This window comes from Nomascus leucogenys, unplaced genomic scaffold (assembly GCF_006542625.1).
Source record: "Nomascus leucogenys isolate Asia unplaced genomic scaffold, Asia_NLE_v1 Super-Scaffold_258, whole genome shotgun sequence".
In the NCBI taxonomy this organism is placed as follows: domain Eukaryota; kingdom Metazoa; phylum Chordata; class Mammalia; order Primates; family Hylobatidae; genus Nomascus; species Nomascus leucogenys.
Window position 1 is genome coordinate 2,539,413 of NW_022095769.1, and position 23,349 is coordinate 2,562,761.

Here is a 23,349-nt window from a genome sequence, read left to right on the forward strand (position 1 = left end):
ACTTTCAGTATCTTCTGGCTTCCTCTGTAGAGGCTCTAGGTTATGACAAGGTTAGCTGTGAGTATGAAGGAAATAAATAGAAGTCAATGTCAAATCGTGGCTAAATTGGAGGAAAGAAAACAATGGAATCTGAGGGGAATCAATAGTTAGGGAATGTTCTATTTTCTCAAATTCCCTACTAGCTTTCTCACCCTCCTGTACTGATTGCCAGGTCCCTCTAACCTCAGTAGTGGGAAAGGGAGTCATTTACTGAACACCTACCCTGTGCCATTTTACATACAGCTCACTTAAATTTCACCAAGTAGGCAGCCTTCAACATCACAGGTGATTGAATCAAAGTAATTTGCGAGGGCCCGCCAGCTTCAGCCTAGCTAAAGCTGGAGCCTAGGCCTATTAACCCGAGCCCATGCCTTCATGTATCACTACATAGTACAGAATGGCAGCACATACTGTGTGTAGACATTTTTCTACACACATGGTCAGCCAAGAGTAAAAGCCTCTGCATCAGAAAGCAAGAATCTCCTATAGCAAGTAGAAGTGGTGATGAGGGAAGAGGCCAGAGTTGTTTAAGGCTCCCAAAGTCCTTATGGTCTAAAGGCCAAGATCCTAAAAAAAAGTGCTAGTTTAGTATTGGAAATCTGAAAACTCAATTGTTTTTCCATACTGAGACCCTTCCTTTAGCAGGATATAGCCTGGGCCCATCTCTACCTCTGCGTATCCTTGTAGGACATGCTCACTCCAAACTCTGGAATAGGTCTGTCTTTCGAAACCACTGAAACTAAGATGTCACTGACTGCCAGAGCATGGACCCCATTTCCAATGAGAAAACTTGTCCTGCTCTCCCCACCCAGTCCTGCCCTTCCACCATGTTATGCAAGTCTTTGGCTTCCAGACAATTCACAGCACTTTCCTTCTCCCTAACAGTTCCAGGCCTAGGTGAGGTGTGGCTGACAAGATGATCCCATTCTTCCTTTACACAAGCCCTCCCACACCCACAGGCACTTCCTCCTTCTGCCAAAACAAACTTTATTGCACCAAAAAGGAAAAAAAAAAAAAAAAAAATTTATGTACAGTCAGATATAAAGACATTTCTTTGACTCCTGTGCATATATTTCCTCAAGATTAGGGCATAAAAGTCAGGCTGCTATGCCAGACATGCTCTGCCCTATGGCAGGGCCAAGGAGAGGATTGTCACTTGAAAGTGGGAACACTTAAATGGATGACAGACAACACTGGACCCACAGACCAAGGGCATTCTTCTAAGCCATGTAGTAGCTTGAGGAATGGAAGAGGGAAATTGGAAGCAGGGTTCCTTTTCAATCTTCATGTGAAGAGACCCAGCCTCTTCAAGGGTATCTAAGATAAACTTCCGTTCCCCAAGCCCACCAATCCCTGTCCAGTTCCTTTGCTTCCTGCCCTCCCAACTAGGACATTCTCCTTTGTGCCCAACCCCCCTTTGCACAGATCCTCCAAGGGGAGTCCCATGATCCACAAGGCAGAGACCTTCATAGCAGCGGGCAGGGCAGGTACACACTATCCTCTCCCTTACGCATGGCTGGACACTGACTGAACCCTGCATCACAAGAATCGCCAATACCCACTGGGAGCCATAACAATAAATCTGGAAGTACGGGGAGAACATATCAAAAAGGGGAAGGATGGATTCCCTTGATGCCCAGGATTACAGGGCACCTAAAGCACATTTTTTTTTTCTGAGCCAACCAGCTAAAGGATCACTGCAGCTAAATACAGATAGAGAAGCAACACAGCCAGGCAAATACCCATCAGAGCCAGTGACAAGAGCAGCTGGGGGCACGGGGGAGGTGGAAGGAGGAGAAAGAAGAGGAGGAGCCTCCAGAGTCCCAGCCCCAACCTCCTCTGCCATTGGCTACCCTTGCTCCCCACAAATCCCTGGGGTTGAAGTGAGGAGGACTACAGGCTGGGGTGAAAATACACAAGGACAGCCCAACAAAATACAACAAGGACTAGCATCAGTCTCCCCCTTACTCCACCCCCAAGAGAAATATCCTCATTGTGACTAGTATTTATGAAACTCTGTAAGAGACTATTCTATGTAGTGGCTCTAATCCCATATACACAGCAGCTGCCTGTGCTGGGAACTTTTCAAATCAGTGATTGCGGAAACAAACAGTATTTTCAGCTTCTTACTGTGCCCATGCAGGCTTTACCAAGACCTTGGTTAAGTCCCAGTCACATTTACCTTCTGTCTTACATCTAGAAAAGGGTGAGGAAAGGGGGGAGGGGAGAAAGGTGCTCAGGTGCTAGGTAAAGCTTACTGATCAGCAGCCTAGACTCCACCACTGTTCCTTCTCTTTGGTCTGTCTAGAACAGTGACTATAAATTAGGAAAAACAAAATTATGCTGGCCTGTGGGAAATAATGGGGGAAGGAAGGCAGGGAGGAAAAGGGCATTGGGAAGCCCTGCTTCAAGACTGAGGACAGACAAATAGACAACCACCCAGACTGCTTAAGTGTCACAGACAGCCCCCACCCCAAGATGCCTTCCAGGTATCCCCATAAATCATTTGGGCACACTCCCTCTTGGAATTGCAATTTCCATCTTCCACTTATCCCTAAGGAGCTGGCCCTGTGGAGAGGTGTGTTGGTTGTTTTGTTTTTGCCAGAGGCCCTCGCTCTAGGTGCTCCTGTAAAGGTACCTTGGCCCCTGATATGGGATGAATGGATGAACGTAGCCCCAGATGCTCCAGTGCCAAGGAGGTCAGACTGGGAACAGGCCCCCCACTCCCACACCCTGGGATCCGAGCTTGCTTGGTTCTTGCCATCTTGCAGGATGACTTCAAGTCTGGAGGGAGATACACAGTGCCTCTCCATCCCTGGGGTGGGGGGAAGGGATTCTGCTGGGACTCTTGAGTGGGGGAAAGGGGAGATGGGAGCAGGGTCTAAACCCTCAGGCTCCCATGAAGGTCTGTCTCTGTCCCAGATGAGCTGCTATCAGAGTCCATTTCTGCATTCTCATTATGGAGCCTCTCCAGCACTTTCTGACGTATCAGTCCCAGGCGCATCAAGAGGGACTGGTAGTCAAAGTGGCCCCGCTTCTCTCCAAAAGGGTCCTGTGGGGAAAGGAGACAAGGGGATGGAAGATTCAAGTTTGGGTGGCTGATCCTAGAGAAAGCAGCTTCGGGCCCATATGAAATGAAAGCTCAACTTCTGAGCCATGGGAGCAGGAAGGCCTAACAGCACAGGCAGTCCCTAACAGCACAGGCAGTCCCGAACAGCACAGGCAGTCCCGAACAGCAGGCAAAATAACCTTTGCTTAAAAATATGACACCTGGGCCAGGCGCAGTGGCTCACACCTGTAATCCCAGCACTTTGGGAGGCCGAGGCAGGCAGATCACCTGAGGTTGGGAGTTTGAGACCAGCCTGACCAACATGGTGAAACCCCATCTCTACTAAAAATACAAAATTAGCCGGGCCTGGTGGCGCATGTTTATAATCCCAGCTACTTGGGAGGCTGAGGCAGGAGAATCACTTGAACCCGGGAGGCGGAGGTTGCGGTAAGGCAGAGGTTGCAGTCAGCTGAGATCGAGATCGCACCATTACACTCCTGCCTGGGCAACAAGAGTAAAACTCTGTCTCAAAAGACACTCTTACCACCCCAAATAGGTGTAGCTTGGGCTAGAGTGAAAATGTATTAGTATTCCTCAAAAGCAAACCAATATCCGGAAGAAGGAACAGTAAGGATGAGATAGATAGGGATGAGAAATTCAAGACCAGAATTATAATTATTAATATGCCTATGCTTTTAATTAACCTCATTAAAAACCACAGGAGATAAAACTTGCCCTTTATTCTCTGTACTCAAAAATGTTAATCTGCTTTTCTAAGGTCAGAAGCAGGTCTAGAATTCAAGAGTTCTGACTTTCAGATAAGCACCTGTACTCCTCCCCAGGGACTCGTCACTCCATTCCTGTCCAGGTTTCTGGGCATTGCTTCAGGGCCACCCAGCCTTGATCTTAGTCCTTCTCGTTCTAGATCAAAGATCCCTAAACGTTGTACAGAAAGGTTTAATTGTCCCCAAGGTCTCAAAAACAGCTAGTTGAGTGGATGGTATAAAAAAGAGTTTAAAATACTATATAGGGACTTAGGCAGCAAAGTAGTGCAACAGCCCCCAAAAGGTATACAACTTTCCCTCTCACATTGTTTGCTTCTCTCACAAAAACTCCTTCCACACTTCTCCCCACACATTACCCTCATCCTGAGTGGGATGGCAGTGGGTGCTAGTCACTGTCATTGGGACTGCAGCCTGCACTTCTCATTCATGAGAGTTAACTCCCTCAAGACTGGGCTCCACATTTACTACTATGGAGCTGTCAATTCTACAAATCTTGTTTCTTTCATCCGTGGCTCCAACTCCTCTAATTCTCCTCCTGCCCAGATGCTGTCCTCCTTCCCATCCCTCATCACCAGTTGTTTTTCCTTTGCACACTGATATTGCTAATGCTGTTGGATACCAGCAATTAGAATTCCTGATGGGGAACAAACTAGGACATATGTCATTGATATACCCTCAAAAAGGGTTTAGGAGACAACTTAGCCCTGAGCCAGCCCTGCCCTTTGTGCTTAAATGAGACAGGTGGGTGGAAAGTCCTTGGAGGAAGGAAGGGAAAACTACCATCTATAAGTAGCACTGGAGGGCAGAAGTAATCTCCTCCTACTGCTGTTGGTGTTGGGGTGGGTGAAAAGACACAGTACGAGAGCTGGAGAGAGCCTTAAGAAATCTTAGTCAATTATCCAAGTCACCTATTTCTTTCTTTTTTTTTTTTTGAGGTGGAGTCTGGCTCTGTCGCCAAGGCTGGAGTGCAACGACGTGATCTCGGCTCACTGCAACCTCCGTCTCCTGGGTTCAAGCAAAATTCTTGTGCCTCAGCCTCCTAAGTAGCTGGGACTACAGGCATGCACCACCACATCTGGCTAATTTTTGTATTTTTAGTAGAGGCAGGATTTCACCATGTTGGCCAGGCTGGTCTCAAACTCCTGACCTCAAGTGATCTGTCTGCCTCGGCCTACCAAAGTACTGGGATTACAGGTGTGAGCCACTGCGCCAGGCCCCACAAGTATCCCATTTCTAAGCAAGACCACCAGTAAGATGATCCAAACACGTAAGAACTGATTCTCCAGGACAGGAGAATTCTCATCCTCTTACCAACCAGGTGGTTTACATTAATCTATAATTTGTTTTTGTCTTTTTTTTTTTTTTTTTGAGACAGAATCTTGTTCTGTTGCCCAGGCTGGAGTGCAGTAGTGCAATCTCAGTTTACTGCAACCTCTGCCTCCCAGGTTCAAGCATTTCTCATCCCTCAGCTTCCCAAGTAGCTGAGATTACAGGCATGAGCCATCATGCCTGGCTAATTTTTGTATTTTTAGTAGAGATGGGGTTTCACCATGTTGGCCAGGCTGATCTTGGACTCCTGGCCTCAAGAGATCTGTCCACCTCTGCCTCCCAAGGTGCTGGGATTATAGGCATAAGCCACCGCACCTGGCTGTCTATCTACAATTTGGTCAATGATAGCCTCCTTCCTTAAAACAAGCCTAAATTTTGAGTTCTTATTGGAAGCAAAAGCACACTTTTCCCAGTAAAGGCAAAGAATGAACAATGATTATCATCTTTGAATAGGAATCTTTCAACAACTGCACGTATGTTGTTTCTCTAAGCTACTGTTTCTGTGATCACCCCTCAGGGCTGGGAACAGAATTCGAATAGAGGATTCATATAATCCCTAAGATTCTGGGAGGGCTGAACGCATCTTAGCTTGAAAACACTATGGGCTGGGTGCAGTGGCTCACACCTGTAATAATCTCAGCCTCCCAGTTTGGAGGCTAAGGGAGGAGGATCACCTGAACCCAGGAGTTGCCTGGGCAATACAGTGGGACTCTATCGCTACAACCAAACAAAACAAAACAGGGCCTGTAATCCCAGCACTTTAGGAGGCTGAGGGAGGTGGATCACTTGAGGTGAGGAGTTCAAGACTAGCCTGGCCAACATGGTGAAACCCCGTCTCTACTAAAAACACAAAAAATTAGCTGGGCATGATGGCGTGTGCCTGTAATCCCAACTACTTGGGAGGCTAAAGTTGCAGTGAGCTGAGATTGCACCACTGCTCTCTAGCCTGAGCAACAGAGCAAGACTCTGTCTCAAAAAAACTAAACAAAACAAAAACTAGCTGCGGTGGTGCACACCTGTAAGTCCCAACTTGGGAGGCTGAGGTGGGAGGACTGCTTGAGCCTGGGAGTTTGGGGTTGCAGTGAGCTGTGACCCAGCTACTGCACTCCAGCCTAACAAGAGTGAGACTCTGCCTTAAAAAAAAAAAAAAAAAAAAAAAAAAGACTACTGACCAAGGAAAGAGTTCCCTATGACTTTATGAAAATCAGTCTCCTCTTTGGCTCTCAGTCCCTCAAATGATATAGGTTGCTTTTAGCTGTGACATTCTTTCTTTTTTTTTTTGAGATCGAGTTTTGCTCTTGTTGCCCAGACTGGAGTGCACTCAGCTCACTGCAACCTCGGCCTCCCAGGTTCAAGCGATTCTCCTACCTCAGCCTCCCAAGTAGCTGGGATTACAGGCACATGCTACCACACCGAGCTAATTTTTTGTGTTTTTAGTAGAGGCAGGGTTTCATCATGTTGGCCAGGCTGGTCTCACACTCCCGATCTCAGGTGATCTGCCCGCCTCAGCCTCCCGAAGTGCTGGGATTACAGGTGTGAGCCACCGTGCCTGGCTTTTTTTTTTTTTGAGACAGAGTCTCGGTCTGTTGCCCAGGCTGGAGTGCAGTGGCACAATCTCGGCTCACTGCAACTTGTGCCTCCTGGGTTCAAGTGATTCTCCTGCCTCAGCCTCCCGAGTAGATGGGACTACAGGTACACGCCACGATGCCTGGCTAATTTTTTGTATTTTTAGTAGAGACGGGGTTTCACCATGTTAGCCAGGACGGTCTCGATTTCCTGACCTCGTGATCCGCCCGCCTCAGCCTCCCAAAGTGCTGGGATTACAGGCGTGAGCCACTGTGCCCAGCCTTAGCTGTGACATTCTATGACAGCTGTGGATGCCACGCTTGTTGGGGGCTTTTACATGGCCAGCTGTAGGGCTTCTGCAATTAGCAGCAGGGGTTGTATTACCTGCATAGTTTGGCCTTGAAGGTGCAGGCGATCTTTGCAGGCCACCTCATAGAAGTCATAATACTCCAGAAAGGACTTCTCCATCACCCCTCTGGAAAACAACCAGAAAAGTGTAAGTGAGAAACCTAGTACAGGTCACCCCTTCCTTACCTAACCTTTTTTTTTCTTTTTCAGATGGAGTCTTGCTCTGTAGCCCACGCTGGAGTGCAGTGGTGCAACCTCAGCTCACTGTGACCTCTGCCTCCTAGGTTCATACAACTGTCCTGCCTCAGCCTCCTGAGAAGCTGGGATTACAGGCATATGCCACCACGCCTGGCTAATTTTTGTTTTTAGTAGAGATGGGGTTTCACCATGTTGGCCAGGCTGGTCAGGAACTCCTGACCTCAACTGATCTGCTTGCGTCGGCCTCCCAAAGTGCTAGGATTACAGGCGTAAGCCACCACACCTGGCCTCCTTACCTAACCTTAATGCCAAATTAAATACCTACCATTCCCAAGTCCAGATCTGTTTTCTACAAAGATCTTTTCATTTTATTTATTTTTTATTTTTTTTGAGACTGAGTCTCGCTCTTTTGCCCAGGCTGGAATGCAGTGGTGCAATCTCGGCTCACTGCAACCTCTGCCTCCTGGGTTCAAGTGATTCTCATGCTTCAGCCTCCTGAGTAGCTGGGATTACAAAGGTGCATGCCACCACACCCGGGTAATTTTTGTATTTTTAGTAAAGATGTGGTTTCACCATGTTGGTCAGGCTGATCTTGAATTCCTGACCTCATGATCTGCCTTCCTTGGCCTCCCTAAGTGCTGGGATTACAAGTGAGCCACCACGCCCTGCCTCTAAAAGGATCTTTAAATGGAAAATGGAAAAAGGAACACCTAACTGCCCGTGGTTGACTTCCTCTACACATCGGGAATTATGAGTGTGACTGTAATATTCACCATTTGTTTTCTTTTTGAGGCAGAGTCTTGCTCTGTTACCTAGGCTGGAGTGCAGTGGTGTCATCACAGCTCACTGCAGCCTCAACCCCTTAGGCTCCCATCTCAGCCTCCTGACTGGCTGTGACTACAGGAGCGTGCCATCACACCTGACTAATTTTAAAATTTTTGTAGAGATGGGGTCTCCCTATGTTGCCCAGGCTGGTCTCGAACTCTTGGGCTCAAGTGATCCTCCCGCCTCAGCCTCCCAAAGTACTAGGATTACAGGCGTGAGCCACCGGGCCAACACTCACCATTTGAATCCCAACTTCAACTCATGACTTGCTCCACCTCCATTGTTTTTCATCAGCCATCCCTAATCCCAAACCTTACTCAAAATTCTCCTAGAAGTTTATTTATTTAACCCTGACGTTGCTCATCCAGTTTTGGCACTTAAAAATAACTTCAGCACTAAGAAATGAGTCTTATTATGAAGTATTCTACACATTTGGCTGGAAAAAAGTACGTCCAAGCCTTCATCAAACTGAAGCTCCCTGAGGGTGTGGACTGCCTCTCCCAAAGGCTTGGCATTCTCCAACAGAGTAGCTCTCTGAACTTCCTCTTGGGTAACCCTCAGCCACTTGTTCTTTAAAAGCAGGAACCACATCTTTCCTTCTTCTCTATCTCCCTCTGGTACCCAACACTGTACTCTGCCCCAAAGGTCCTCAAAGGTGCCAACTACCCAACTGCCCGAAAGGAATACCAAGCAAGCCCTCTTGACACATACCGTAGGGGTTCAGGACAGGGACACTTTCCTTCCATCATGTCACAGACTGCAACTCTGATGGTCTCGTGCCGGATACATTCATTATAGTTTTTGCTGTCTCCTGGATGTCTCTCCTATAATGTAACAGACGCCAGAGTATCCCAAAAATTAAGCAAGAAGAAAACCAATGGGAAGGGACTTCAAGATTAGTATAGGGTATGTCAGTCAGTCATACAAACTAAAAAGATACCTTTCCCACTGTATGGCAGATCCATGAAGAGCAACCACACCTTTATTTTTGACACCATTCACCCCCACCACCCTCCAAATATACCAACAGGTTACAGGTCATTTGGCCTATAACCAGCAAACTAGATCCATCATATTTTCCTGAATGTGAAGTAAAAGGTCTATCAAGTAAAGATTACATGGGAAATAACCAAACCTAAGAATGATGGTAGAGTTGCTAAGCCTGGTGGCATAAACCCGTAGTCCCAGCTACTCAGGAAGCCAAGGTGTGAGGATCACTTGAGCCCAGGTGTTTGGGTTCAGCCTAGACAACAAAGTAAGTTCCTGTTTTTTCAGTTTTTCTTTTTGGAGACAGGGTCTTTGCTGTTGCCCAGGCTGGAGTGCAGTGGCACAATCACAGCTAACTGCAGCCTTGACCTCCTGGGCTCTAGCAATCCTCGAACTCCTGGGCTCTAGAGATCCTCCCACCTCAGCCTCCTGAGTAGCTGGGACTAAAGACATTAGTCACCATGGTGGGCCCCGAGTTTTTATTATTTGTTTTTTGAGTTTTGCTTGTCACCCAGGCTGGAGTGCAACGGCACGATCTCAGCTCACTGCAACCTCCGCCTCCTGGGTTCAAGCGATTCTCCTGTCTCAGCCTTCTGAGTAGCTGGGATTACAGGCACCCGCCACCACGCCCAGCTAATTTTTGTATTTTTTAGTAGAGACAGGGTTTCACCATTTGGCCAGGCTGGTCCTGAACGCCTGACCTCAGGTCATCCACCCGCCTCAGCCTTCCAAAGCGCTGGGATTACAGACATGAGCCACCGCACCCGGCTTGTCTTTCAAAAATTTTTAAGAGGCAGGCTCTTGCTTTGTCATCCAGGCTGCAGAGTGGTGGCATGATCAGAGGTTACTGCTGCCTTGAATTCCTGGGCTCAAGCGATGCTCCTCTCCTCAGCTTCCCGAGTAGCTGGGACTCAAGGCGCATGTCACGATGCCCAGCTTTTTTAAAAAATTTTTTGGTAGAGACAAGGTCTCACTACGTTGCTCAGGCTGGGAAACACTTGTCTCTTTAGGGAGAGAAAAAAAAAAAGACAGAAAGAATGATGGTGGGACAAAAAGGTATAAATGAAGTGAAGAGTCTCAGTGTAGAAAACCTTCAGGCATCAACAAGTAAAGGATGCTTCTTGGTTAACCCCTTTACCTGTTATATGTCTCTAGGGTCCCACCATCATTGAACCAATTATTATAAATCAGAAGTAGGGCTGGGCCCGATGGCTCATGCCTGTACTCCCAACACTTTGGGAAGCTGATGCAGGTGGATCGCTTGAGTTCAGGAGTTCAGGATCAGCATCGGCAACATGGTGAGATCCCGTCTCTATAAAAAATACAAAAATTAGCTGGGCATTGGTGGTGTGCACCTTTCATCCCAGCTACTCAGGAGGCTGAGGCGAGAGGATGGCTAGAGCCCAGGAGTTCGAGGCTTCAGTGAGCTATGACTGTGCCACTGTACTCCAGCCTGGGTGACAAAGCAAGACTTTGTCTCAAAGAAATAGTAAAATTAGAAATAAATCTATCAGAAGCTTCAAAAGATAAACTTCAACTTTGGTCTAGAAAGCCAGTATAAACAGGGACTCACTATGGTGTGAATGGAAGGGGAGTACGGCCTCCGCTCCTTTAATTTTTCCTGTGCTCTTGTCCTCTTACCACCAACCCCAGTCAATTAGAGCCCTGGCCTCTGATAAAAGTAGCTGATGGGCCAGGCGCGGTAGCTCACACCTGTAGTCCCAGCACTTTGGGAGGCTGAGGCAGGTGGATCATGAGGTCAGGAGTTGGAGACCAGCCTGGCCAAAACAGTGAAACCCCGTCTCTACTAAAAATACAAAAATCAGCTGAGCGTGGTGGTGTGTGCCTGTAAATAAAAAAATAAATAAATAAATAAATAAAATAAAAACAACTGCAAGTCACAGTAGAAGTAAAAAATAAAAAACACAAGGCTGGGCATGGTGGCTCACACCTGTAATCTCAGCACTTTGGAAGGCTGACGTGGGCAGACTGCTTGAGGCCAGATGTTCATGACAAGCCTGGCCAACATGGCGAAACCCCATCTCTACTACAAATACAAAAATTAGTCCGGTGTCGTGGTGTGTGCCTGTAATCCCAGCTACTTGGGAGGCTGAGGTACTAGAATCGCTTGAACCTGGGAGGCAGAGGTTGCAGTGAGCTGAGATCACACCACTGCACTCCAGCCTGGGTGACAGAGTGAGAGTCTGCCTCCAAAAAAAAAAAAAAAAGACAAGACCTAAAAATCAGCTCCTGCTAATGAGGTCTATTTCAATTAGACTCTCCTCCTGAAATGAATGTTTGGAGAAAGGATGGGTTAGGAAATAATTTTTGTTAACTTTTGAGGCCAGACTCTGTGGCTCACGCCTGTGATCCTACCACTTTGTGAGGCCGAGGCAGGCTGATCACCTAAGGTCAGGAGTTCCAGACCAGCCTGGCCAACATGGTGAAACGCCACCTCTACTAAAAATACAAAAATTAACCAGGCGTGGTGGTGTGCACCTGTAGTCCCAGCTACTCGGGAGGCTGAGGCAGGAGAACTGCTTGACCCTGGGAGGTGGAGGCTGCAGCGAGCTGAGATCACACCACTGCACTCCAGCCTGAGCGATGGAGTGAGACTGTCTCAAAAAAAAATTTTTTTTTTCATTTTTGAAAGGTATTTTATTATCCTTTGTTCAGGTCTATAGAGGAATAATCAAAGTTGGTGTCATCTGTAATAGTTTAAAAATAAATTAAACTGGCCAGGCATGGTTACTCACACCTGTAATCCCAGCACTTTCAGAGGCCAAGGCGAGTGGATCACCTGAGGTCAGAAATTCGAGACCAGCCTGGCCAAGATGGTGAAACCCCTTCTCTACTAAAAATACAAAAAATTAGCCAGGTGTGGTGGTGCGTGCCTGTAATCCCAGCTACTCGGGAGGCTGCGGCAGAAGAATCATTTGAACCTGGGAGGCAGAGGTTGCTGTGAGCCAAGATTGCGCCATTACACTCCAGCCTGGGTAACAAGAGTGAAACTCTGTCTCAAAAAATAAATTAATTAATTAATTAAGCTGTTCTAATCACCTATCTGGAATCATTTTCTTTTGGGACTATCACTGGAACTTTTTCCCGTGCTCATGAGTAATACAGGAAGGCACATCGGAATAGTGGGAGAACTTGGGCTCCAATGTAAGTCTGGGGTCCTATCTTGATCTGTGTGTCTTTGTGAAAGTTAATTAACCTCTCTGAGGCAACATTATTTCATTTGAAAATGGGAATAACAATATTTAAGCTCACATAGTATGAAGGTTAAACAAGAAATTATATATAAAAACTCGGTAGTGTCCAGCACAGAGCATGCTCTTGGAAAAATGTGAGTTTTCTCCACCTTCTCGTTGGCACTGTTAACTCAAAAAGTCTTGCCTGGGACTCCTAATGACTAGCTCCTTTGGCTCTGCAGGTAACAGTCCTTCATAACCCCAGAAGAACAGCTGGCTGGGCAGTAGTCCCTACAGAGCAACTTCAGGGGATGCTGAGAATACAGACACGTAGAACCCACTGGATGCCACAACCCCCAAAGCAGGCTCAGAATTAATTTCCAAATTAGTCCATTGACTTCCATGCTATAAAGGAATCCAAGTCACATACTTATTGTAACTCTCACAAATAAAAAAATTCATTATTTTATTTTATTTTTTTTGAGATGGTGTCTCACTCTGTCGCTCAGGCTGGAATGCAATGGCCCAATCTCGGCTCACTGTAAGCTCCACCTCCTGGGTTCACGCCACTCTCCTGTCTCAGCCTCCCGAGTAGCTGGGACTAGAGGAGCCCGCCACCACGCCCAGCTAATTTTTTGTATTTTTAGTACAGACAGGGTTTCACTGTGTTAGCCAGGATGATCTCAAACTCCTGACCTTGTGATCTGCCCGCCTCGGCCTCCCAAAGTGCTGGGATTACAGGCGTGAGCCACCGTGCCCAGCCATTATTATTTTTTTGGGGGCGGGGGGACGGAGTTTCGCTCCTTACCCAGGCTGGAGTGCAATGGTGTGATCTCAGCTCACTGCAACCTCTGCCTCCAGGGTTCAAGTGATCACGCCCAACTAATTTCTTGTATTTTTAGTTAAGACAGGTTTTCACCATGTTGGCCAGGCTGGTCTCAAACTTCTGACCAGTTAATTTTTAGTAGAGATGGGGTTTTACCAGGTTGGCCAGGCTGGTCTCAAACTCCTGACCTCAGGTGATCCACCTGCCTGCCTCAGCCTCCCAAAGTGCTGGGATTACGGGTGTGAGCCACAGTGGCTGGCAAAAAATTTCATTACTAAAAAACACGTGTCAATTCCCTTTTTTTCCTATACCAACAACTGTAGTACATGGGGCTGTGCTAGGGTCCAAAACAAAACAAAAAAAACCTCCCAAGCAGATCTCTTAAAACACTATTCTGGCCGGGCGAGGTGGCTCACGCCTGTAATCCCAGCACTCTGGGAGGCCGAGGCAGGCAGATCACCAGGTCAGGAGCTGGAGACCAGCCTGGCCAATATGGTGAAACCCCATCTCTACTAAAAATATAAAAACTAGCCAGGCGTGGTGGTACACACCTGTAGTCCCAGCTACTTGGGAGGCTGAGACAGAATGGCTTAAACCTGGGAGGCAGAGGTTGCAGTGAGCTGAGATTGCACCACTGCACTCCAGCCTAGGTGACAGAGCAAGACTCTGTCTCAAAAAAAAAAAAAAAAAAAAAAACAAAAAAAACAACCAACCAACCAACCAAACAAAAACTCTGGGGTGTAGAGCCAGGCCCATCTGGCCTTACCTGTTCAAAGCCAGGCTCATTGTGATAGGGGTTCTCAGTCATCAGGGACTGGATAGAGATGAGCACGGAGGAGATGCTCTGGGCTGGGCTCCAGGCAGGTCCAGTCCATGTACTGTAAACACATCAGAAGGAATGGAGGGTGAGGCAGAGAAAGAACAGGGAACAAGTACCCTGGGGCCCGGCAACACCACCATAAGTGACTCACCATAAGTTTCTCTTTCACTATTAATACTCTGGAATTTCCCAGCCTCTGTCTCATGCTCATGTTCTGATTTCACCAGAAATCAGTCAATTGCCTAATCCTCAAATCAAGGGGGTACAAAAGAACAGGTAATAGCAAGCTATGTAACTTTGAAAGGATTTTCTTTGTACTAGAAACAGTTACAACAATCAAAAGAAATTAGGTAAGCAATTAGCTCCAAAGTTGTCTAAATGTTAATCTCTGTGGATCTCAAAGAGCTCGTTTATGGGTGGTGATGGAGTTAGTGAGGGGAGAGAGAAGTTGAGCATAGAGGCACACTGGTGACTGAAGCCATCTGGTTAGAGGCCATGTGGTGGGGCTATTGGGGATCCAGTTCTGTATCAAACCCCCAAGGAGTGTCAAATTCTCTTAAGACTACACAACTCTGCCAAATGACAGGAAGAGAATAAGGGGTGCTTCCAGACAGTGGAAGGTCTGAAAATAATATACGGAAAATGTCAAATACCAAAATTGCTCCACTCTTTCATAAACCCAACCAAGTATTAGGGGGAGGGGGCAGCTTGGATGTTAATGACATTTATTTTTAGCTCAATTAATTGAAGAGATGGCACGGAACTGGAAGCCGAACACAAAATAAGCCAGGACTGGCTTGTTCAAGTTGACTGCCCACTTCCCTTTCCCTGCTGTACTTGAGGAAAGCCCAAGTCAGTAATGCCTAACAGTAACTTCACTGGGGACTGCTCTTAAGTGCCTCTCTCTTTTCAGCTTTGCTCCCCCAGGAACTCTAGACCTACTGCTCTCTGAAGCTTTACAACAGAGTCAACGCTCATTAACTGTCTTTTGTCAGTGAGTCAGCCCAATATTGTTTTCTAGGTAGAGAAGGAAAAAAAAACATGGCTGATAAAGCTAATATAGTCAACTAGAAACACCTAAGATTTTTATTTTCTTTCTTTTTTTGAGACAAAGTCTCCCTCTGTCACCCAGGCTGGAGTGCAGTGGCATGATCTTGGCTCACTGCAACCTCTGCCTCTCAGGTTCAAGCAATTCTCGTGCCTCAGCCTCCCAAGTAGCTGGGACTAGAGGCACGCACCACCATGCCTGGCTAATTTTTGTATTTTTAGTAGAGACGGGGTTTCGCCAGGCCAGGCTGGTCTCGAACTCCTGACCTCAGGTGATCCACCCACCTCGGCCTCCCAAAGTGCTGGGATTACAGGTGTGAGCCACCACACCCAGCAAATTTTCTACTCTGTGATTCTTTACGGCAAATTTTCAATTTCAGGGCGGCTTCTCCTTTTCTACCTAACACACTTCTACTACTTTTACCCCACCGTCCTGTGGCTGGTATCTCAAAAGAGTTTTATATTGACCCAATGAGGGAGAGCCTACTTTGAGACACGCTTTCGCAAACAAATTTCATACAGAAGCAACGACTAAATTTCTTTATCATCATGGGTTTTAGCCTACCAGCAAAGACAATTAATTAAGTACCCTAATGAGATGAAGTACTTCTTTAAGGACAACCTCCTTTAAGGGACTTCTTCACTGCCAAAATCACAGCAGAACATATCCCTGGGTCTGAGCAAGTTCTAGAAAAATGAATCATGTTTGTAAGTTTATTTCAAATGCTGCCCTTCCCTCACACAAACCTGGAAACATGTTGGATAGCAGGAAAACAGAATCATCAGTTTGGGGGTACTTCTCAATTTCAACCTGCACGTGTTCTCTGCCCCAGAGAAGTTCAGACCACTATAAAAAGACCAATCCAAAATATGCTAGAAGACATGTCCACACTGAGTTTTCAGCCCCCAAAGGCAACTAAAATGGGAACTCTATGAAGCAAAACCTCAGAAGCATCCAGAAAGAAGATGCACTAGAAACTCATTTCATATCTAATGTGATTTCCAATCTCGGACATTTGTCTTTTTTTCTTTTTTTTTTGAGACAGAGTCTCGCTGTCACCCAGGCTGGAGTGCAGTGGCACGATCTCGGCTCACTGCAGGCTCCGCCCCCCAGGGTTCACGCCATTCTCCTGCCTCAGCCTCCCGAGTAGCTGGGACTACAGGCGCCCGCCACCTTGCCCGACTAATTTTTTGTATTTTTAGTAGAGGCGGGGTTTCACTGTGTTAGCCAGGATGGTCTCGATCTCCTGACCTCGTGATCCGCCCGCCTCTGCCTCCCAAAGTGCTGGGATTACAGGCGTGAGCCACCGCGCCCAGCCCATCGTTGTTAAGATATTATAATCAGGTCAGGCATGGAGGCTCATGCCTGTAACTCCAGTGTTTTGGGAGCCACAAGAGGAGGACTGCTTGAGGACAAGAATTGAAGACCAGCCCTGGGCAACATAGTGAGATACCTGCCTCTACCAAAAACAAAACAAAACAAAACAAAAACAAACAAAACAAAAATGAAACTATAATGATCACCACCACCACCACCGCCACTGCCTTCAAAGCAACTTATTGCGAGACTCAAATTAAGACACCCCAAATCTTGAATGGCACAGACCTCCAGCCTTTCTCAAGCTGTTCAGGAGAGAAAATAAGGCCTTACCACCCCAAGAGAGTGGTTCTGAAACTGTAGTATGCACCAGAATAATCTGGAGAGCTTGTAAAAAACAGATTTCTGCCAGGCACGGTGGCTCACGCCTGTAATCCCAGCACTTTGGGAGGTAGAGGTGAGTGGATGATGAGGTCAAGAGATCGAGACCATCCTGGCCAACATGGTGAAACCCCGTCTCTACTAAAAATACAAAAATTAGCTAGGTGTGGTGGCACACGCCAGTAGCCCCAGCTACTTGGGAGACTGAGGCAGGAGAATCGCTTGAATCTGGGAGGCGGAGGTTGCAGTGAGCCAAGATCATGCCACTGCACTCCAGCCTGGCGACACAGCAAGACTCCGTCTCAAAACAAACAAAAAACAACAACCAAAAAAAAACAACAGATTTTTGGCCCCAACTCCAGAGTTTCTTTTGTAGGTCTGATAGGGCCCCAGAAAGTGCTCGGCTACAAGTTCCCAGATGCTCAGGGCCACACTCTTAGAGAACCACTTCTCAAAGGTTTCCACTATAATAAATTAACTTCTCCCCTCTGCATCTAGAATGGTACTAGTCACATACCATCCTGAGGAGATTTGAGAAGAGTCACTCAATCATTTTCTGTGTTCTGTAGTTTAGACGAGGGACTCCAGTTGATAAAGGCTGACCTACAGTAATTATCTGCTAACAACCAACTTGGCTACTTTAAAGTCTCCTCTTACCCTAGAATACTCAAGCAGACTTTCCCATTGCGGTAGAAGTTGGGGTTAAACCTCACTGTGTTATTGCCCGTTGTCATCAGTTTGACCCGAGGTGGGTGGATGGGATAGTCGGGCGGACACCGAAACACGAACAGGAAGAAACCCCCTTCATAAGGAGTGTCAAATGGGCCTGTGATCAATGCATGAATCTGCAAAATAAAACCCCATCTCAAAATTGTGAGGTGACGACCCACCCCAAGCCCTCCTGGCTACCCTCCACCTACTACCCACACCAGAAGCAGAGCCCATAATCTGGTACGCATGTTCTATATCCTCACCATGCAGAAGGAACATCCTGTATTCACTCATACTAATACGTAGGTTTGGAATTTTAAGAAATCTCATTACAGTGGAATGACATCTTACTCAGGGGTTACTTCTAGTTAGAGCCCAAGGCGAAAACTGAATCTAGTCAAAATCACTCTTGAGTATCCCCTAAAACTCTCTTAAAGCATGTTTTTTTTTTTTTTTTTTGTGCAGACCTCCCTGATCAGTGTTACATATAATGGATAAAACACCACTTGGGCAAAAATATAATATGCTTATCTATAAAATATAATCCTAGCGTTTTTAATTTTAAGAAGTCGACACAGATTTTGACTGAATATGTTTGGATTTGCCCAGGCCAAACATGCATATGATGCAACCCCACCCTACATTTATGTGGCACGAAGGGAAAGTATGATAAAAGGAGACCAGGAAAGGGATTGGAGGCCACAGCCCAGTGCCAGTAACGGAGCAGGGTTAGGGGGTGTGATGGATGCCTAGGATATCTGCTTGCTTCCTCTGCAGAGGATCAAACCTATTGTGAAGGATGTGGCTCAGGCAGCACATCATGACTGAAAATGGGGAAGACTCAGGGTCCACTCAGAGCCATTAGACCAGTCCCAGAACTTTCCCCAATACTGTTTAAAAAAAAAAAAAAAAAAAAAAAAAAAATCAACCACCCTGAAAACGACACTAAATTCTCTTCCCCCTCAAGCCACAATTCTTGAACAGGATTTCCCTCCTTGAAGGGAGGAAAACCTGAACTGACTCAGTTATATTTCTTCTTCTACAAAGGCTCCTAAGCATTTAGGTCTGCTAAGCATTTGAACAGCAAAAGGAAAAGGACGTGGCAATCCAATGCCTAAGTCTATAGTTCCCACCTTGCCCTCCTGGCAAGACCCTACATCATATTCTGGCTCTCAGTCATTTGGAATAGTAAACTCAACTGGTCTCAACACGGCATCAACTCTGGGACCCCAGGTACTAGGCTATTAACACTGATACTTGACTGAGGATAAGATGTCCTAGGAAAAACATTTCCAACTACATAAAAAGAAAAAAATAAATATGAAGGGAAATCTATTCAAAACAACAAAAAAAGATACACCAACAATACAAAATCTGAATTTTTACTGTAAGGAATTTACTGTAAGAAAACTATGTTTCACTTAAACAGCATTAGGTTTAGGAAATCTGATTTCTTTCTAACATCAGTTTAAGTGCAACTGCACTTCTGTGGGTAGAGCATTCAGTGACAGAGAAACCTAGGTATCTATGCCAGAGAAATGTGACATTATGTATTAAGCTTTCTCTCTGAGTGGAGGACAAGAGAGGTACAGTCTTTGGGGTGGAAGGGATACTTAAATGCAACCAGTAAGGACGGGATCCTGAGCAAAGTCCTTTAACCACAAACACTTCAGTCAAGCTTGCCCTATTCCCAACCTTCCCTACATCTGATTTATAGTGCCATAGCATAGTTAATGTCAAGAGTAATGGGATGGGGGAAGAGCTGGGTAGTACAATGGATAGGGTGACCATATAATTTATTATCCAAACAGGAGCACTTTTGAGAGTGAAAGAGTGCCCTATAAATAGTCAAGCTGTGACAAGAGACATGAACCGGGATTTTCCAAGCCAATCAGTACCTATGGGGTACACTAATAACAGACACCTCTTCAAAGCGCTGCTCCACCTCACTATGTGACCTTGGACAAGCCACTTACTCTCCTGGGGTCTTGATTTCTTCATCTGTGTAATCGGAGGTGAGCTGAATAATCTCTTTTAGGCTTTTCCAACCTTATGACCCCCAATTTCCCAAAAACCCCCAAACCGCCATCAAGTTACATACCTTAGTCATGTCAACAGTATCAGGTACAACGAACATTCCTGGAGGAGGCTCCTTATAAATGGACATGATATCCCTGTATAACACCAAGAGGAGGTGGGGGAAGGAGTGAGGAAGGGGGGGAAAGGGGGAATCCCTTGAGCAGGACAGTTGTTATCACCTCAATGAGGCCAGGGTTTGAAAAAGTGGTGCTTGGTACCGCAAGTGTTTGTACTGTCTTGTTGGCTGAGAAATCTCAGCTGAGTACTTGTCAGGCAGGCAGAGAGCAAATTATTATCAAAAGGGCATTGTTTCCTCAGGGGGACGGGAGGGAGAGGGGAAAAAAAATCAGAGATCCCAATGGCATCAAATGTCAGCCTGGAAAAGCCACTTTCCACTTACTCTCACTTCCTCCCACATGGCAATTCATTCACTCCCCACCTCCATGATTCCCAGGTACTACGGCTGAATGCTAAATGAAGATTTTTTAGTAACTGGAAAGGCATCATCAACTCCATTAAAAAACTAATTCTATAAACTATACAGTGGACGCTTATTGGTAAGGGGATTGTATGAAGCAAGCCAGTCAGCAGGGAGTAAGACTATCATGGTGGTCTTCTTGCCCAGGGGTGTCTCAGGGTAGAGATCTCTTCAGGCTGGGAAGGGACCCTCAGAAATTGCTGAGAATCTCCCATCTGGAAGATGACATGTGGACTTCTATAGGAGATGATAAGATTTTTGACTCATATCTCACCAACTGGAATGGATCAGTTGAGAGCAAGGGGCTAAAGAACACTAGGTGGGGAAAAGTCTAGGGACTTGCTAGGGTGGGTAGGGACATAAAAAGGGCAAATAGGCGACAGAGCAGAGGAAAGTATTGGCCAAACTCAAAGGTATGTCAGAATTGGATGACTGAAATGGCTGAAGGAGGAAAAAAGTTGAGTGCTGAGTTTCAGTTAGAGGTGGCAATCCCTCCAGAGTTGACCTGTGTCAGGCACTGTGCCAGGTACTTTACACACATTGTATTAATTTTTATTACAACCTTGAAAAGTAGACACAGAGACATCTGAAAGGACGTGGAACATGGGGAATAAGAACTAAACGAAGATGCTTGTGATGGGGGCATGGGGAGAAGTCAAACAGGTTTCAGGATTAATAGCAGCTAAAGAGCACTGCCCTTTTCTTATGCGATAGGTACTATTCTATGTGCTTCTGGAAAACATTATCTACTAAATGACAGGATCTAAGATCGGTCACCCAAGAAATAAGCACAGAAAGGACTTAGGCCTTTGTTCCTATATTTGATGAGTATATTTGCTTCATAAAAGTAAAACAGACGATCCGGGCAGGGTGGGGGGTGGGGGAGGGAAATTACAAGAAAGAAGCTCCTGAGTGGGATATTACAATCCAGAGTGGCACTGGGGAAGTGGAGGGAAGTAGCCTGTGTTTCTGGAAGAGGCGTAAGAATGGACAGCTTTGGGACACTGGCAAAGGGGTTCAAGGAAAGATTGGGGCGAGGGAAGCGATCTAGACCCGGGGAAAGGACTGTGTGGAGAGAATCTGAGAAAAACGGAGGATAAAAAGAAAGGCTGGCTCGAGTCAGAGGCAGGGCAAAGGAAGCTGAGTTCGTCTGTGTTAGGAACCGGGCTCCAGAGGAGAAGAGAGGGGACCGATGGGTGGGGCCTGCGGGCAGCATCTAGCAAGGTTGGGGTGGGGAAGGGGAAATAGGGGCGGCGCCGAAGGCGGGAGGGGGTGTTACTGAAGCGCGAAAGGGTCGGGTTTCCACCCGGAGGTGGGAGGTGTGGGGGAGGGTGGCCGGAATAGAGACGGAGGGCTCACGGGAGGTTGTCGAGGGGCGGGGTCGGATCTGGGCACACGAGGCGGGGGTTGGTGCTTGTGGGTCTGGGGGTGGGGGAAGAAGGGAGTTGGATCCCGACGCCCGGAGCTGGCAAGATTTGGGCCGTGGAGGCAGGCCGCCGCGAGGGTAGCGCAGTGGGTGGGGGGTGAGTTGCAGTGGGAGAGGGTGGGGGGCGGGGAAGGTCGAGCCCCGGAGCTCGGGGCTGGGGGAGGAAAAACCCCGGCTCACCGCTTGATCCGGAGTAGACACTGCGGCGCGGTGCGCTCGCCGTCCCAGTCGGAGCTGAGCGTGGGGTCCCAGTGGCTAAGCAGCGCGGCCCCGTGGGCAGCGGCCGCGGGCGGGCGCCCGGGCCGCGGAGCCCGGCCGCTCCCCGGGCTCCCGGCCCCGCCCGCTGCCGCCGCCGCCGCCCACACATCCGGCAGGAAAGGCGGCCCGAACCCGCCGCCGCTGCCGCTAACGCCAACAACACCAGCAACGCCGCTCGCCCCGGGGCCCGCCGCCCCGGCGCCCGCCGTCGCCGCCTCCTCAGTCGGACTCTCCGCCATCGCTGCTTCGCTTCCGGGACTACTCGGCAGCACGTCCGCCGACCAGAGCGGCCGCTGCTCCCGCCCGCTCCCGCACCACCGAGAACCGGGCCAGAGTGTCCCCACCCTCCGCTTCCACAGCCCAGACGGTGCTGGCTCCGCCCACCCCCGCCCCAACCAGCGAGAGGCGCTCTGCAAGAGCGTCCACCTACGGTCCTCCAGGACGGGAGGGGTGGGAACTAGCAGGCCGCGATGGTTCTGGGCTCGTGTGGGTCCTGCGCTGTGCGGAAGGAGCGGAGAGCCCAATTCAAGTGTTGGAAGGGGAGAAGAGAGGGGGGAGTGGGGGAGAAAGGGCCATATCATTCCCGTTAACGGCGGCGACCCTCAGACGTGTCCATGGTTAGGACTGGGGATCCAGCATCGTCATGGGAAGCTCAGTAGAGAAGTTGACTCGCTTTGGGCCCCTTCTCTCGGAAAAGCTCTGCGATTGATCCTTCCTGCACCCTTGTGCACCCAGGGCAGGGTACCATTGCCCTTGCCTGCAACAGGACCAAGAAAGGACTCAATTTGGAATGAAAAGCCACCTCTTTTAGAGTTTATTCAACATATATTTATGAAGGGCCTACTAAATGCCAGTCACTGTTGCTAGTTGTTGCCATGGGGATAATGAAACAGAACTAGAGAAGCTTGGTGAAAGGAAGAAAAATTAGGCCTTCTGACTCCAAGCTTAGTACTTTTTTCTTCCCACAAATCTTGGAATATACAGGAATCCAGGGACTGTGAGTGTAAACCCTGAGGATTCTTTGGGTCTTTCCTAAAATGTTTAAAGTGAAAAATAATCGGCCAGGCTCGGTGGCTCACACCTGTAATCCCAGCACTTTGGGAGGCCGAGGTGGGCGAATCACGAAGTCAGGAGTTCGAGACCAGCCTAACATGGTGAAACCCCGTCTCTATTAAAAATACAAATATTAGCCGGGCGTGGTGGCACGCACCTGTAGTCCCAGCTACTCAGGAGGCTTAGGCAGGAGGATCACTTGGACCCGGGAGGCGGAGGTTGCAGTGAGTTGAGATCACACCACTGCACTCCAGCCTGGGCGACAGAGCCAGACTCCGTCTCAAAAAAAAAAAAAAGTCCTATGGACTAAGAATAACAGAGGCCTTCCTAAAAAACTTTTTTTCCCTGCGGGGCGCAGTGGCTCATGCCTGTAATCCCAGCACTTTGGGAGGCCGAGTCGGGCGGATCACTAGGTCAGGAGCTGAAGACCATCCTGGCTAACACGGTGAAACCCCCGTCTCTATTAAAAATACAAAAAATTAGCCGGGCGTGGTGGAGGGCGCCTGTAGTCCCAGCTACTCGGGAGGCTGAGGCAGGAGAATGGCGTGAACCCGGGAGGCGGAGCTTGCAGGGAGCCAAGATCGTGCCACTGGACTCCAGCCTGGGCAACAGAGCAAGACTCCGTCTCAAAA

At 47.8% G+C, this 23,349-nt stretch overlaps 1 protein-coding gene across 1 annotated transcript; it reads right to left on the minus strand.

Annotated features, from left to right (window-relative positions):
• Window positions 1–1,009: 1,009 nt before the first annotated feature.
• On the minus strand, window positions 1,010–21,994 carry UBE2Z (ubiquitin conjugating enzyme E2 Z). The gene is made up of 7 exons (XM_030808061.1): window positions 21,587–21,994; window positions 19,525–19,597; window positions 17,370–17,557; window positions 13,913–14,024; window positions 8,851–8,963; window positions 7,153–7,243; window positions 1,010–3,091 (listed from the first exon to the last, which is right to left on the minus strand). The coding sequence occupies exons 1-7, from the start codon at window positions 21,901–21,903 to the stop codon at window positions 2,921–2,923; spliced, it is 1,065 nt and encodes a 354-aa protein (XP_030663921.1). The 5' UTR covers window positions 21,904–21,994; the 3' UTR covers window positions 1,010–2,920.
• Between the last annotated feature and the right edge of the window lie 1,355 nt (window positions 21,995–23,349).